The 14,200-nt window shown below is 36.2% G+C and overlaps 2 protein-coding genes across 2 annotated transcripts; one reads left to right on the top strand and one right to left on the bottom strand.

Annotated features, from left to right (window-relative positions):
• Positions 1-754: 754 nt before the first annotated feature.
• gen1 (GEN1 structure-specific endonuclease) lies at positions 755-9,338 on the bottom strand. The gene is made up of 13 exons (XM_087805717.1): positions 9,140-9,338; positions 8,850-9,045; positions 7,688-7,864; positions 6,340-6,450; positions 6,200-6,273; positions 6,064-6,149; positions 5,844-5,994; positions 4,931-4,967; positions 4,777-4,857; positions 4,577-4,707; positions 4,458-4,519; positions 3,059-3,208; positions 755-1,835 (listed from the first exon to the last, which is right to left on the bottom strand). Exons 1-13 carry the CDS (start codon positions 9,298-9,300, stop codon positions 859-861), a joined length of 2,394 nt encoding a protein of 797 aa, XP_087661843.1. The 5' UTR covers positions 9,301-9,338; the 3' UTR covers positions 755-858.
• A 337-nt stretch (positions 9,339-9,675) lies between these two features.
• ppil6 (peptidylprolyl isomerase (cyclophilin)-like 6) lies at positions 9,676-13,804 on the top strand. Its single transcript, XM_087805933.1, has 9 exons — positions 9,676-9,691; positions 10,540-10,650; positions 10,744-10,839; positions 11,200-11,388; positions 11,581-11,643; positions 11,745-11,892; positions 12,317-12,376; positions 12,857-12,992; positions 13,059-13,804. Exons 2-9 carry the CDS (start codon positions 10,573-10,575, stop codon positions 13,168-13,170), a joined length of 882 nt encoding a protein of 293 aa, XP_087662059.1. The 5' UTR covers positions 9,676-9,691; positions 10,540-10,572; the 3' UTR covers positions 13,171-13,804.
• Positions 13,805-14,200: the final 396 nt, after the last annotated feature.

Genomic DNA, 14,200 nt, shown 5'->3' with positions numbered 1-14,200 from the left:
TTGGTCAAAAACATCCCCACATTAAATACTGACGGTGTCAAGGTGCCGTCAAGCAAATAGAAAGATGCAAAAATCTAAAACAAATGAATTGATATTATCAATCCATGATATTTTATTTAAAAAGTGAAATAAAGCTAGCATTAAAATACAAAATAAAAGGGTTACACTTTGCCTAGGTCTGCAATATGAGGAAATAAAAGTTTCAGATGATTTGATTCTCCAATTTTATAGTAGTTATAGTAGTTTAGTTATGTGGTAAATGCAGGGACTTCTTTACAAAGTTTCATCACACCACAGCATCTGTTTGTGTATTAATAATGATATGTTTTAATACAGGCGGCCTCAACCCTTTTATACAGCGGATCAGTTAAACGTCAGCATTAGATTAAAGTATCAGTAAAAAATTAAGTTGTATAAATCTTATGATGAATCGGCAGGAGCTCTGGACTGGTTTCTCTGCAACAAGATGGTTTGTGTTTGACTCGTTTTTCTTAACTTAAACAAGTGTCTTGACGGGTCAAGGGTCAAATGATGATTTATTTCAAAATGGATGTTTTTAAAATAGAATAAAATACCTTTCAGACAATAAAAATACCCATACCAGGGGTTGGGGAACAGAATTTTACAAAAATTTAACCTTCAATGAGACTGAACTCGAGTATCAATGCAAAAAAGTTTTAATAACACATTTATTACACCAAGCTGATGTCTACAAAGTTCTGTAATGGCACAATTATGACGACTCGTTTTTTTTTAAACGCACGTATAAAAACATCATCGTTCATGTGGAAAACTAACAAATAAATTGTATTAACGTCAGATTATAAAGGAAGATACTGAAAAGTGAAGGTCATCCGCTCAATTTAAGAACCTCAGTCGAAGCCTCTCGGCCAGTGGAAGGGGGCTCTCAACGCAAACTACCGAGTCATCGCTATCAGAAACCAACCCGGGTGACGACGGAAGGAACACGTCAGTCCGAAGGACAGTGGGCAGGACTTCCTGCCGACCGTCAGTAGACGCTACGGGCGGCAGAGATTTGACAGCATCGACCAATGCGGTTCTTGACGAAGGAATGCTGGTCTTGATCTTGTTCTTGTTTTTTGTCCTCCTCCGTCGTCCGGACCGCTTGTTCTCAACGTCGCTGTCCTCGCTGGACGAACATACACTCAAACACACACTTTTCTTCTCCAGCGGTCGCGCGGCTTGTTCACTGTGACCCGGGTCGGACCGGCACCGCAAAGATAAGGGTCCAGTTTTGACAAATGTGTATTTTTGCTGCGTCTTTTTGGCCTTGGTTTTCTCAGTTTTGTTTTCCTTAAGACAGTGATGTTGCTTTAATAGGCGAGAGGAGGGTTCATAATCCAGTTGTTTGGGGACATCGTGGACCTGGTCAAGAACCTTGACCGTGTTCCTCATGAGGACACGTTCCCGGAGTGGAACCTCTGAGTAAAGCACCGAAGCGTCACAGTCGTCGTACACCGACTGTTTCTCGTGAATTAAATCTTCCTTATCGTCACTTCCTGCTTCTTGTTTTGCAGGCTCGGCCCCCTGTGGAGTCGGCGAGGAGGTGAAGGACAGGGAGTCCCAGTCGATCTCACTCAGGTGCAAGGCGTCGATCACCGACGACACCGAGGGCGACGCCGTTTCAGGTTCCGATCTGGACGGCGGCGTGCTCGGACTAACTGTCAGGGCGACCGCCGTCTCTTCGGCGACGACTTCAGGGCGGGGCACAGTGTCAGGAGGAGACCGGGACTGAAGGGTCATCCGTGTCATGAGGTCAGAAAGGTCGCTGGGCTCATCTGGAGTCTTCTCCTTCTTGGTCTTGGTCTTCTTCTCTGCAAAAAGGATGTTTGAGAAAGAATTAATCCCAGGAAACTGAACCTAATAAAAGGTCTAAATAAAATTGTTAAATGCGTTTAGTTTGTGTTTGATTGGTCTCAAGGTATTTTATTATATGTAGTCTTTTTCTTTGTATGTTTGTTTTTTGTACACACTTACTTACTTACTGTTACTTAGATATATAGTGTATTTGTTTTATTTATATGTCATCTATTGGTGAGGTTAATTGTAACAAACCAAAGTAAATAAAAGATAATAATAATAAAAGATAAATCTAATTAAATTGGGGGGCGGCAATTGCTTGATAAATATATTTTGATATTGATGTAGTAAACAAGTTTATATTTGTAGTATTGTCAAATACTTGACTCTGGTGTTGCAGGATTTACAGAACACATGACTCTTGACAAAGTCGTAACTGCTTTCATTTGTTTAGAAACCAAAATATGTCCAAACAAACATCAGTTTTAAAAGCTGCTGTATCCTCTCGTCCTCAGTCATCGCCTCAAATTAATGTTCCTTTAGCTGTGGAGGATGCAATGACATCTAGCGGCCGGAAGTTTAATTGCGACACAAACATGAACAAATACTGTGAATATTTGCATGTTAATTGTATATTTAAAAGATGGAATTATTAAAATTGATAAAACTTTATCGAACTCTAAGCCATAGAAAGACTATAGTAAATAAACAAATTTCAAAGCCGAAAAAAAACAACTATTAACATTACTTATATGATGTCTTAAAATTCATGTTCCATGTTTTTCTATTCCTGCCTTTTGATCTTATCTTATCTTGAACTTAACTATTTTTTTTAATAAAGATGCATATTTTAAATGAACTGTAGACCTATATTGTAATTTTCTAGTGATACTTTTGAACATATTTCCCCTTTATACATGTTTATTATCGACAACTTATTTATTCATTTTTTAAATGAGAAAGTAGCACCAGAACTCAAAGATCTGGATGACAGGTGACAGCAGGGAACACCAGCCCTGACAGCTGCATCAGAAGACACTGGTGTGAACTGATGCTAAACTACATCTGCAGGCGTGAGAGCGACCGTCATGGACAACCTTCGGAAAACAAAAAAACCTCGAGTGCTTTGATCAGGCGTTCTTGTCAGCAGAACGTGAAGTCTGGTCCGCGGCGGTGATGATGATGATGTCACCGTTTTTGTTTTGTTTATTTAAAGCTCAAAAGGGAAGAGTCTTACTTTTCGACTTGTTCTCGTCAGACACAGCCTTCGCTCGGGCGTGGATCTCCACCAGCTCAGGGAAGGCCACGGCAAACAGAGACTCTTCCTCCACCGACCTCACTTCCTGTCGGTCGTCGTCGGGGTGCTCGTCAGGAAAGATGTAATGATCTGAATATTGGGAATCAAAGATTCAGTATTTCATATTACCTCAAATGCTACAATCCATACTACATTTAACTGCAGGAAATGTGTGGAAAATTCAGCAACAATTTGTCTCAATGGAACTTTTAACAAAAACACTATTGAACTATGAAGTTAATACAAAAGGCAAATATTATTTTCATATTCTTGGAAAGAATTGTACATGTTTGTAACCACAGATATATGTGAACTAATAAATATATTAAAAAAACAAACCAAAAAAAACATCACATTCCGTCATTGTCAGATAACATTCAAAATATTAATGAATTGTTAATAAATGAACACTTATTTTCACATGTTTGCACGAACAAGAACGATTTATAGATTTATTTAAGGAGGTAATTGAAATGTTAAATTTTTCAATGATTAACTCAGTCATCCACATTTATTATCCACATTTTAACAGTTTTTAACATCTATTTAATGATCGAATCAAGTGAAAGTGTATCATCGAAATATTGAAAAGTTAATTTTTAGTTAATTCTACCATTAAAATTTTAAATGTTTAATTTTCTTTTGCATTTTACATATTTCTTTAAAAATTAAATTCATTAATTTGTATTTTGAAATGTTGAATTTGTTATTCTTAATAAAACATTTTTAAAAATACTATCTGAACATTTTCAAAATGAATGAATTGTGTTTTTGTTTTTTTATAGTCTTTTTTAAAGTGTTTGATATTCTGATTCCATTTTAATTAAATAAATATTTTGATGTTGTCTGTTATTATACAAACAACGTAATATAGAATTTTAGATGCATCACATTAAAAGAAAATTGAATTTAAAACATTTATTTATTTAATTATTGTAATAAAAATATGAAAAATCTATGTGTATAAAATGAATCTACTTTTAAAGTAGTCACACTGATTGAGTTCTACAAAAAAAATTAAATATACAAATGATTGAATTAAATAATGAAAAATAAAAAGGTAAATCCTTCAACATTGTGATGTCACTGATGAACTTCCATAGAAGCCGTGGAACCAACGCGATCTGTGTATTCAGGCTTGTTAGTGAGTTACACTTGGATATAACAGTCACTTCCCAGTCTGGAGAGGAAGCTGGTTTAGCACCTCCCGGCTGATCCGTCACCTCTAAAGACCACCTCTCAGACAGCCACTAACAGACCCCCCCGACCCCCTCACCCTCACCCCTCACCCGCAGAAGTCACGTTAAGTCTGGAGGTTCTTTCCAGCAGATCAACTTGCCTGGTGTTGTCCAGACGACTTCGAAACAGGCGACTGAATTCCTCACTCTGGGTTTCAATATTCTGTCGACAGAGAAACACTTCAGAATCACTGACACCATTAAAAAAGGTCAGACTCACCTGAGAGCTTTGATCTGTGGAGCCATGTTCCTCCCGTACTTTCGGTTCATGAGCTCCGCGTAGGTCATCAGCACCAGAACCTTCTCGCTGGTGTAGTGTTTGGGCCACTCCATTTTATCCAGAGCGAATTTCTACAAGCAAATCCTATCGTGAGTAAAAAAAAAGCGACCTTTAAACCTTTTAAATCCCAGAGAGGTTACCTGCAGGAGCAGCATGTTCGGAAGACGTCTCTTGAAACCAGACACAGGTTTATCTTTGGAGACTAGAAACTCGTTAATAATCTGAAACAGAGGATTTAAAAAAGAAAAAAAAGAATTAAAATATTCAGTAAGAAGTAGCATCTCAATGTTTTACCTCCGTGAACGGGAAGAGTGGGTTCGCCAAGGTTTTCCTAAACAAGACACAACAATATTATCACACTTAAGGAATTGCTTTTATTTCCATTTAAATGTTCTTTGTTATATTAGAAATTCATATATTTAACCCTTCTCTGGGTCAAGGTGACCAACAAAAAAAAAACGTGTTTGAGGTATCCCTTGTGTCGTCTCTGGATCAAGGTCAACGACCTCCCTGGCTTCCATAAATACATATGCAGTGGTGGAGGTCGTTCACTTTGACCCAAAGACAACACAAGGGTTAAAGTTGACACATGGAAGATAAAGCTGGGGAAGAAGCTTAATCAGGGTGACACAGAAGAGGAAAATCAAAAAATTACTAAATTCTGAAACAAATCTACAATCTTTACAGATTCTTTTTTTTCTTAAAATTGTAAATTAAGCTTCAGGAAATTGTAAATTTAGATTATGAAAGTTATAATTTGAACCAAGGATATTTTAATTTATTTTCAAGAACTGGTCAATTTTGTTCCAGTAAATTGTAAATTTAGATCATGGAAATTGTCATTTAATTTAAGTATATTTTAATATATTTTAAGGAAGATTTGTTTCAGGAAATTGTAATTTAGCTTCAGGAAATTGTACAATTGTAGGCCTTTAGGACATTTTTAACTTTGTTTCAGGAGATTTTCCATTTAATTTTAGTAAATTGTAAATCTAGGTTATGGAACTTGTAATTTAATTTAAGGATATTTTAATCAATTTATAGTAAGATTTATTTCAGGAAATGGTCAATTTTGTTTTAAGAAACTGTAAATTTGTTTCAGAATTTATTTTTGTTACTTACAGGAAATTGTGAAAAGACTTTTTATAGGAAATTGTCATTTTGTTTCACAGCTTGTAGTTTTATTTCAGGAAATGTTCGCTCGTACTTTCTGACGGTGGTCTCGGCGGACGAGGCCTGCCGGGTTCGCTCATGTCGGTGCCAGTCACACGGACACTCGTAGTTAAAGTCCTGAGGCTCACAGAAGCGGCTGCTGTCACACAGAAGGCAGCCTCGGCGTTCGTGCGTCTTTAAAGAGCCTAGAAATAAACATCAACACAGAATATTCAGAGGAAAGGACTCCATGCCTCAACATTCAAGCATCTCACCAGGATGTCGACAAATGTGACAGTGAGGAACCTTCTTCACAACAACCTCAGAGACGCCGACGTTCTCCTCCTTCCACTGCGAGAGCCTGACGGACGACAGTTTGTGTTTCTCGTAACAATTTGAAAATCTTACTACCTTTCAAGAAGAGATTCTCCTTTGAGGCTCTGGATGAGCTTCAGGGCGAGTTCTCTGCCGACCCCAGATATTCCCTGGAATTAAAAGATACAACTCAGTATTTGGATTTATTAAATTGACGATTAAACGTATAACCTTACTTTGGGAATATAGTCACAACCCAGGAAAATGGCCAGGCCGACCAGATTCTCCCGAGTAAGATGGAGCTCCCTCTGGACCCGAGAGGTTCTGTAGCAGTCCACCTGAGGGTCCTGAGGAACATAAACCCAGTCAAGATTCTATCAGTTAAACAAATTCATCTGTATTTAAATGATCAAGATGAAATCACATTTGTTTAGAGAAAATTGAAATTTAGTTTCAGGAAATTGTAGATTTAAGTTGAGGTAAATTAACATTTTGTTTCAGGAAATGGTGAATTCAGTTTCATTAAATTGAAGATTTTTTTCAGTAAATTGTAATTAAATTTTAGGAATTACTAATTTAATTTCAGGAAATTAGAAATTTTGTTTCAGGAAAAAAAAAAGGATTTTTCCCAGGAAGTTTTAATTTTCTTTCAGGAAATGTAACATTTGTGTCAGGAAATTGTAATTTAATTTAAGGATATTGTAATTTAATATAGAGAATTTTACATTTGTTTCCAAAAATTGTAAATGTAGTTTCTTGATATGTCACTTTAAATACTTTTAAATACTAAAAATCCATTTATTATTTAATTTATCTATTTAGTTTATAGCTACTTATCTGACACACAAAAGTACATTAACAAATACATTGTGGATATTTTGAAAAAGTCTTAATTTAATTTTAAAAAAGGATTATTGGCCAAAAATTAACAAAATAAAGAATGTCCAGGGTTCAAAATATGCTTATACACCTTTATACATTTTTTCTTCATTGAACTGAAGGGCTCGATCAGTCGTCTATATCTACTTTACATTATTAATCACAGTAATTAGAAAAAAAAATAGGGAAATATAAATAAAAGAATAAACAAAAATCGCCATTAATTTATAATAAAATGTTATTATCAGTGATGTAAACACAACACACACATTTGTTTGTGGTGACATTAAAGAATAAAATTATCAAACAATATAAATTAAGTCATATGGCATTAATAAAATATATATTATTTACCTTTTGAATTTCAATTTGAAATCCTTGTATAATGGTTTGTTTTAATCGATTAAAATAGATTAAGGTTATCGTTAGATTCTACAGCAACACAAACTGTAGTCAGGTTGAGACTAGTTTTGGATTAAATGAAATAATCTCATTTCAAAATCCTTCTTTACAACCCATTTTCCAGATTTGATTAAATTAAAAAACCTGATCAGAACCACTTTGAACAACAGGCCCAGGTAGTCTGTGCTTCACGACTCTAGGTCTCAACTGTAGATCGGAATATTTTAAACCAAATCGTTCACAATAAACAAGTGTAACTTTGCATATGATTCTTGACTCGAAACTTTTGTCTCTTTAACTCACTCTCGAGTTCATGTTGAAATTCCTGTAGACGGTTCGGGCTCCATAGAGGAAAACATCTCCATCATTGGTGATGCAACCGTCCACCAGGTTCTGCGAGTCCAGGTAGGCACACATGGCCTCGGCCTCACCTGCCGCCCTGACCCAGGGAACACCCATGTAGTCCAACATCTCTGCACACTGCCGAGAGAGAAAGAAATGTTGACTCCATTAGACAATACAGAGTAAGTAAGTAAGTAAGTCGTTTTTATTTGTATAGCGCTTTTCCAGACCAGGGTCACAAAGTGCGTAAACAATCAAAACAATACTCAATAAAGTATATACTTTGAAGGTCAAGATAAAACTGATAACACAACAGGAGTTCCAGAAAATCAAGGAAAAGCCTGAACAAATAAAAACGTCTTAAGATGTTTCTTAAAAGAGTCAGTAGATCCATCAAGCGCAAAGGGAGAGGAAGATTGTTCCAAAGCTTAGGAGCAACAGCCTGGAAGGATTTCTCTCCTCTGGTCCTGAACCGTGTGTGAGGAACCATCAGTAGATTCTGATCATCAGACCTCAGAGCCCGAGCTGGGGTGTAAGGCTGGATCAGATCACTGATGTAAGGAGGAGCCTGACCATGAATAGATCTGAAAGTAAGAACCAGAATTTTAAAGTTGATCCTGAAAGAAACTGGAAGCCAGTGAAGAGATTTAAGGATCGGAGAAATGTAAGTTCTTCTACTAGAGCGAGTCAGAATTCTCGCTGCAGAGTTTTGTATTAACTGCAGGTGAGACAGATCCTTCTTGTTAAGACATGAAAACAAACTGTTACAATAGTCCAGACGAGAAGAAACAAACACATGGATTATAAGATCCAGATCATGTTCCGACAACATTTTCCTAAGTTTAGAGATTTTTCTCAGTTGAAGGAAACAGTTTCTGGTCAGTTTTCTGTTTTCTACAGTGTTGAACAAGAGACATGTCTTTATCAAATACAACACCCAGGTTTCTCAGGCTCAGTTTGACAGACTGACCTAAGTCACCCAAGTACTGACTCAACCCTGGAACCTTATCATCAGGAGCAATCACCAGAGTTTCAGTTTTTTTCCACATTTAGCTGCAAAGTGTTTTCACTCAGACATTGTAGCTTCCTTCACAATACAGTTTTTAAATCATCTGACACACACCTCTCTGAGGACAGCATCAAAGCGCCCCCTGCCGGTGTTGGTCGTGTGTCTCGGAGCCTTCGTGGATCCTAATCCGAATCTGGCCTCGGTCCTCTTCTTCATGGTCTCAGCCTTCAGCTTCGGAGCTTCTCCCTCCATGACAAAGACCAGCTTCACACCCATGAGTGTCAGACTCGACACTCGGAAGAACAAATTCCTGGAGCGGAAACAACATCTCGAGATCTCAGCAACATTAGTTTGAGAGTTAGATGAACACGTGAAGGGGGATCAGAAGCGGGATCAGGTCGTACCTCAGGTGCGGCTTCGTGACTCGACCCATCATCCCCTGGACGTGCAGAGCCTCACACACCCACAGGCTTAGATCCACCGCCAGGGTCTTCCCGCACAGACTGTAGAGCGGGACCGATTCCTGAACCGGCCCCAGGATCGACCAGAGATCCTGCACGCCCATGTTTGTTTTTAACGTTAAAAACTTTGTGATTGAATGAATTCAAGTCATTCACGGACGGATGAAGATGGACTTCTGCGTCAACACTTTCAAAAGATGGCGCCTAAGAATGGCTGCGTTCCAAACATATTTTACACCTCACTGTTTGTATTTCACTTATTTAATATATCTATTTAAACGTCCTTTCTTTTTCAAATACGTTTATTAAATACACATATATATTTACTGAGATAACGAAACGTTTATAATCCACAGTACAAACTAGAAACAGTTGAATAAAAGTCACTTTCTAAGCTACATTGAACGCGGCCCATTTGTCCTTCTGATGATGTCATTTTCATGCGCCATTGGACTCTCGTTGCCATGGATACTGGATTTGTTTTGTCAGATTTCGGTAAGTTTATGAACGCGTCATGCACTTGATTTAGTTTTTATATAAGCACACACTTATATATTAATGTATCTAAATAAATTACTTATAGAACTCTGTTTGTTGAGCGGTTTTAACGTCACTTTTAACGCGCCTTACATTGTCAGTGTTTAGAATGCATGTTATATTATATATATAATAATAACATATATAATAATATATATAAATAGTTTTAGTTGCGTTCAAATAAGACTTAAATGGGTCAAATCCCAACAGTTAAACAAGGACATGCAAATTGAAATCTTTGGGGTTTTCTGCGTTTATCCTGGTAAATATTTAACAGAAACGCTAGAGGAACATTCGTTACATTTTATACTTTATTAACAAAGACATGGGCCAAAGTCTAAATAACGTAACACTTTCACTGAGTACAGGAAACATGAATGTTTGACTGCACTTTTGTTTCTTTTATAATCATGAATATTATTTGATGTTGATGTTATTTGTTTTATTTTATTTGTATTAATTATATTACATTATTGTCTGGTAATTTGTTTGTGTATTTTTATTAATCTTATTATTTCCATATATTCTATGTATTTATTTATCTCTTATACTCTTATTTAATTATTTCATTCTGTAATGCCACCACTTCTCCTTTGTGTTTACATCACTGGCAATAACCGGTGTTGATATAAACAGGTATTATCTAGGTTTCAATTCAAACTTTACTATCAGCAGAAGTATTCGAATCATAAAAGAAAAAAACAATTAAAGCAATGCAAGATAAAAGTCAAAATATTTTAGGAATAAAGGCAGATAATGATAACCACACTTAAAATGAACCTAATAGTTTGACTTTAATTCAACAGCTTGAACCTTGAGGAGGAGCTGGAAGTAAGAACATGCCTTCAAAGTACCATTTAGAAATAACAGGTGAAATCAAAGCTCTCAGTTTCACTATTGCCAAATGTATCTCACAGGTGACGTATTCTTTTTAAATTCAAATTTAAAATGACTTGGGGGGGGTGGGGGGGGACTTGTTCAACAACTTGTTGATTTTCTTCTATTTCCAGGACCTTAATGCACAGTTCAGTGATGACTTTTTGGCGCCAACCATTCGACCGCTGCTTGAGTTTGACTGGCAAACCTTTTTAGACAAAACAAGAAAGGTGAGGAACAAAAGTAAACAAATGAAGTAATAAGTAGTACATTATTAGTTTAACACTGTATGTATCAAAAGGATAGACAACGGGATGTTACAGGTTAATTCTTGAGTTTTGTCATTAGAATGTATACAGCAATGAATCTGATGTTGTTATCTTATCTTGGTAATAAATAACATGAATGTTCAATGAAGGTTTGTGAGTGTAATTCAATTCAGCTCAGCGGTGATCAATGTTGGCAATAAGAGAAATAGTTCAAGATGATTCAGTTAAATTCTCAACTTCTACACCCACGGTTCCTTGTTCATGTGATTCAAACCCTTCATGTATCAAACTCTGTGCTTTCCAATTGAATTGTATTGAAAGGATCTGCGTGGACAAGTGATGAAGTACTCCAGCAGCGTCATTTGCTTTTTGAACGGCCAACTTCTCGGCAGCGACGAGGAGCTCATCAACTGGGCCAAGAAAGAATGGCGCTTTACTCTCAGCCAGCCGCTTTCTTTCTACAAGGAAGTGACGGATCAATCCTACATGAAATTCCTTCAGGAGACCAAGGCAAGCTGCTCAACATTTCTTTACCTAAAATACAAAATAATTAAGGATGAATGAAGTTAATGCATCAAGATAAGACTCATTAATCAACATGTTAAAAAACTGTTTTCTAGCCGAAAAGACTTCTGTCTTAAAATATAGAGCAAACCATACGTTTAAAAAAATCAATACATTTTATTTTATTGTGTGTTTCAGCATTCGTTTGTTTTCATGGAGATTGAGATCAACGGAGAACCAGTCGGAAGGATGTTGTTTGAGGTACAACAACAGGTTTTCAACTAAATTAATATCATCAGCATGTTTTTTTCAACATTTTCACATGTGTCTCTTTGTGTGTCACTGTGCTGTGTGTTCTACAGATGTTCAATGAAGCATGTCCCAATACTATAAGGAACTTTGAGGCGCTGTGCGCGGGAGAAGAAGGTCTGTCTTCGGCTGGATGGCCGCTCTGCTACAAGGGAACCATGTTTCATCGGATAGTGCCGAATGGATGGGTTCAAGCTGGAGGTAGTATTTCAATCAAGAGTTTTATTTTTAAATCCTGTTGTCACTCTAGTTCTTCTCACCCTTCCTTGTATATAATAATAATTATTTGGTCAAATGCAAACATCAATAATCACCACAAGTAAGTGCATTTGTGAACATTTCAAAGGTTTCTGTAATAATATTAAAAACATGACTGGTGATCCACCTTCATACAAGTACAGTAAAAAATACATTTTACTATAACGATACACTGGATATGTTCTGTACCTTATAACCTATATAAAAGATTATCAAACGAAATTGATTTGTGAAAAAAAAACATAATCATCAGAAACCATCACAGCGGCATTTCAACATTTTTTATTATCTCAGGTAAACATTTTGAAATAAAAACAAACCAAGAAACTCTTGAGATTTATTTCTTTTTTCTTCATGTTTTCTGCAGATATTTCCCCCACAAAGAGAGGCGATAATGGTGCTTCAATATATGGAGAAACATTTGAAGGTACAAACCCGCTCAGAAACTTTGACTTAGTCCAATAAATGACCTAATTATATAGAAGTATATCAGTGTCATCAGAATATTGAATGATTGAATTTAACATTTCAAATGTTGAAACTTTGAATTCGTTTTTTTAGTTTTTTTTTAAATAATTAATTTTCATTATTCCTTTATTAAATGTTGGAATTAGTTTTTGTAATATTTAATTTAAATTAATTATAAATTAATTCCATTGAATTAAAATATATTATTTTCTTCAAAACCAAGTTTGATATTTTGATTTGCAATTATTCAAAAATATATAAATTCTGTATATTTTTTGTTTTATTTAAGAAATATATTTTCGAACTATTTTAATGACAATATAAAAATCTGAAGTCAATTTCTAAGTGTAAAAAAAAAAAAAGGTTTTAATACAAATTGAAATTTACAGTTCATTATTTGACGCCACTGATAGACTTCCATGTTACTTTACGCTTGCAGACGAATGTTTTGCCGTCGCTCACTCCAGACGAGGGATCCTGGGCATGGCTAACAAGGGACCTCACAGCAATGGGTCACAGTTCTACATCACACTGCAGTCTACACCCTGGATGGACAGAAAATATGTCGCGTTTGGGTCAGTATCCATGGTTTCACTTGTACAACTGCAAGCATCTTTATAAAAGATCCTGTTGTTTTTCAGCCGAGCCGTTGAGGGAGTTGATGTTCTCAGGGAATTAGAAGAGACACCGACTTGCAACCAGAGGCCAAAATGTGAATGCAGAGTCATAAACTGTGGGAGATTCAAAGTCTGATTGTATCGCAATGTATTATGTTTCATGAAATTAATCAATAATATTCATTTAAAAAAATAATGTGTTTTATATACCCAGTGAGTTATGCACATTCTGTGAAAATGTTTTTATTCATATGAAGTAGTTCGTCTTAGCTTATCCCAGTTTTTCGAGTGAGGCGGGGGACACCCTGAACAGGACGGTAGTCTGTCGCAGGACACCCAAAGACACACAAAACCATTCACACTCATGATCATGGACAATTTCCCGAAGTTCCCAATCAACCTCTGTATGTTTTTGGACTGTGGGAGGAAACCGGAGTGCCCAGAGTAAACCCACGCAACACGGGGAGAATCCTAACCAGATGCCCGAGCCACCTTAACTAGCTTCTCTTAACGCGGAGGAGCAGCGGTTCTACTCCGAGCCTCTCCCGGATGACCTTGATCTTTAAAGTATATACTTTATTGAATATTGCTTTGATTGTTTAAGCGCTTTGTGATCCTGGTCTGGAAAAGCGCTCTATAAATAAAAATTACTTACTTACTTACTTACTTACCCTGTCTTTAAGAAAGATCCCAGCGGAGAGAAAACTCATTTTGGCCCCGGAATGAAAAAAGCTATGCATAAAATACTGAAATTAGAAAATGTATTTTTAATTATAGAAAATAGAATATAAAACAAAAACAAACGAAAAAAAATACCATTTAATGATTTTTCAGCTTCAAAAAACAACATTGCAATAAAAAAAAATGTTTTAAAGACGTCTGACCAGTTTGATTAACTTTAACAGGGAATGATCTGCTTTAATTAATTAAATTAATATATAAGAGTCTTGTGATAAACAAAGGATAAGATGAAAAAGACACTCAAAGTAGATCCATTATTATCTGCCTAAACCAGCTGCTGCAGACGAAAGTCCTTATGAGACGAATCAGTTTCACGTTTTATTTGTGTCACATTTTTCTAGATGAATCTAAGAACATTTGACCAAGAACTCAAGAAGTGACTTAAAGCTTGACACGATCACGTGTACGTAATGCGTGCGCGCGTC

Source organism: Callionymus lyra, chromosome 13 (genome assembly GCF_982586985.1).
Source record: "Callionymus lyra chromosome 13, fCalLyr1.hap1.1, whole genome shotgun sequence".
NCBI classification, from domain to species: Eukaryota; Metazoa; Chordata; class Actinopteri; order Syngnathiformes; family Callionymidae; genus Callionymus; species Callionymus lyra.
Note: the sequence above shows the minus strand (reverse complement) of the source record. Positions and strands in the feature narration are given on the sequence as shown.

Coding starts and splice junctions, on each gene's coding strand:
- gen1 (XM_087805717.1), bottom strand. CDS start 9,300: ATGGGCGTGCAGGATCTCTGGTCGATCCTGGGGCCGGTTCAGGAATCG. Junction 9,046..9,139: donor GTCACGAAGCCGCACCTGAG/GTACGACCTGAT, acceptor TTTCCGCTCCAG/GAATTTGTTCTTCCGAGTGT. Junction 6,274..6,339: donor GTTGTGACTATATTCCCAAA/GTAAGGTTATAC, acceptor TTTTAATTCCAG/GGAATATCTGGGGTCGGCAG.
- ppil6 (XM_087805933.1), top strand. CDS start 10,573: ATGCCTTCAAAGTACCATTTAGAAATAACAGGTGAAATCAAAGCTCTC. Junction 11,389..11,580: donor AATTCCTTCAGGAGACCAAG/GCAAGCTGCTCA, acceptor TGTGTGTTTCAG/CATTCGTTTGTTTTCATGGA. Junction 12,377..12,856: donor ATATGGAGAAACATTTGAAG/GTACAAACCCGC, acceptor TTACGCTTGCAG/ACGAATGTTTTGCCGTCGCT.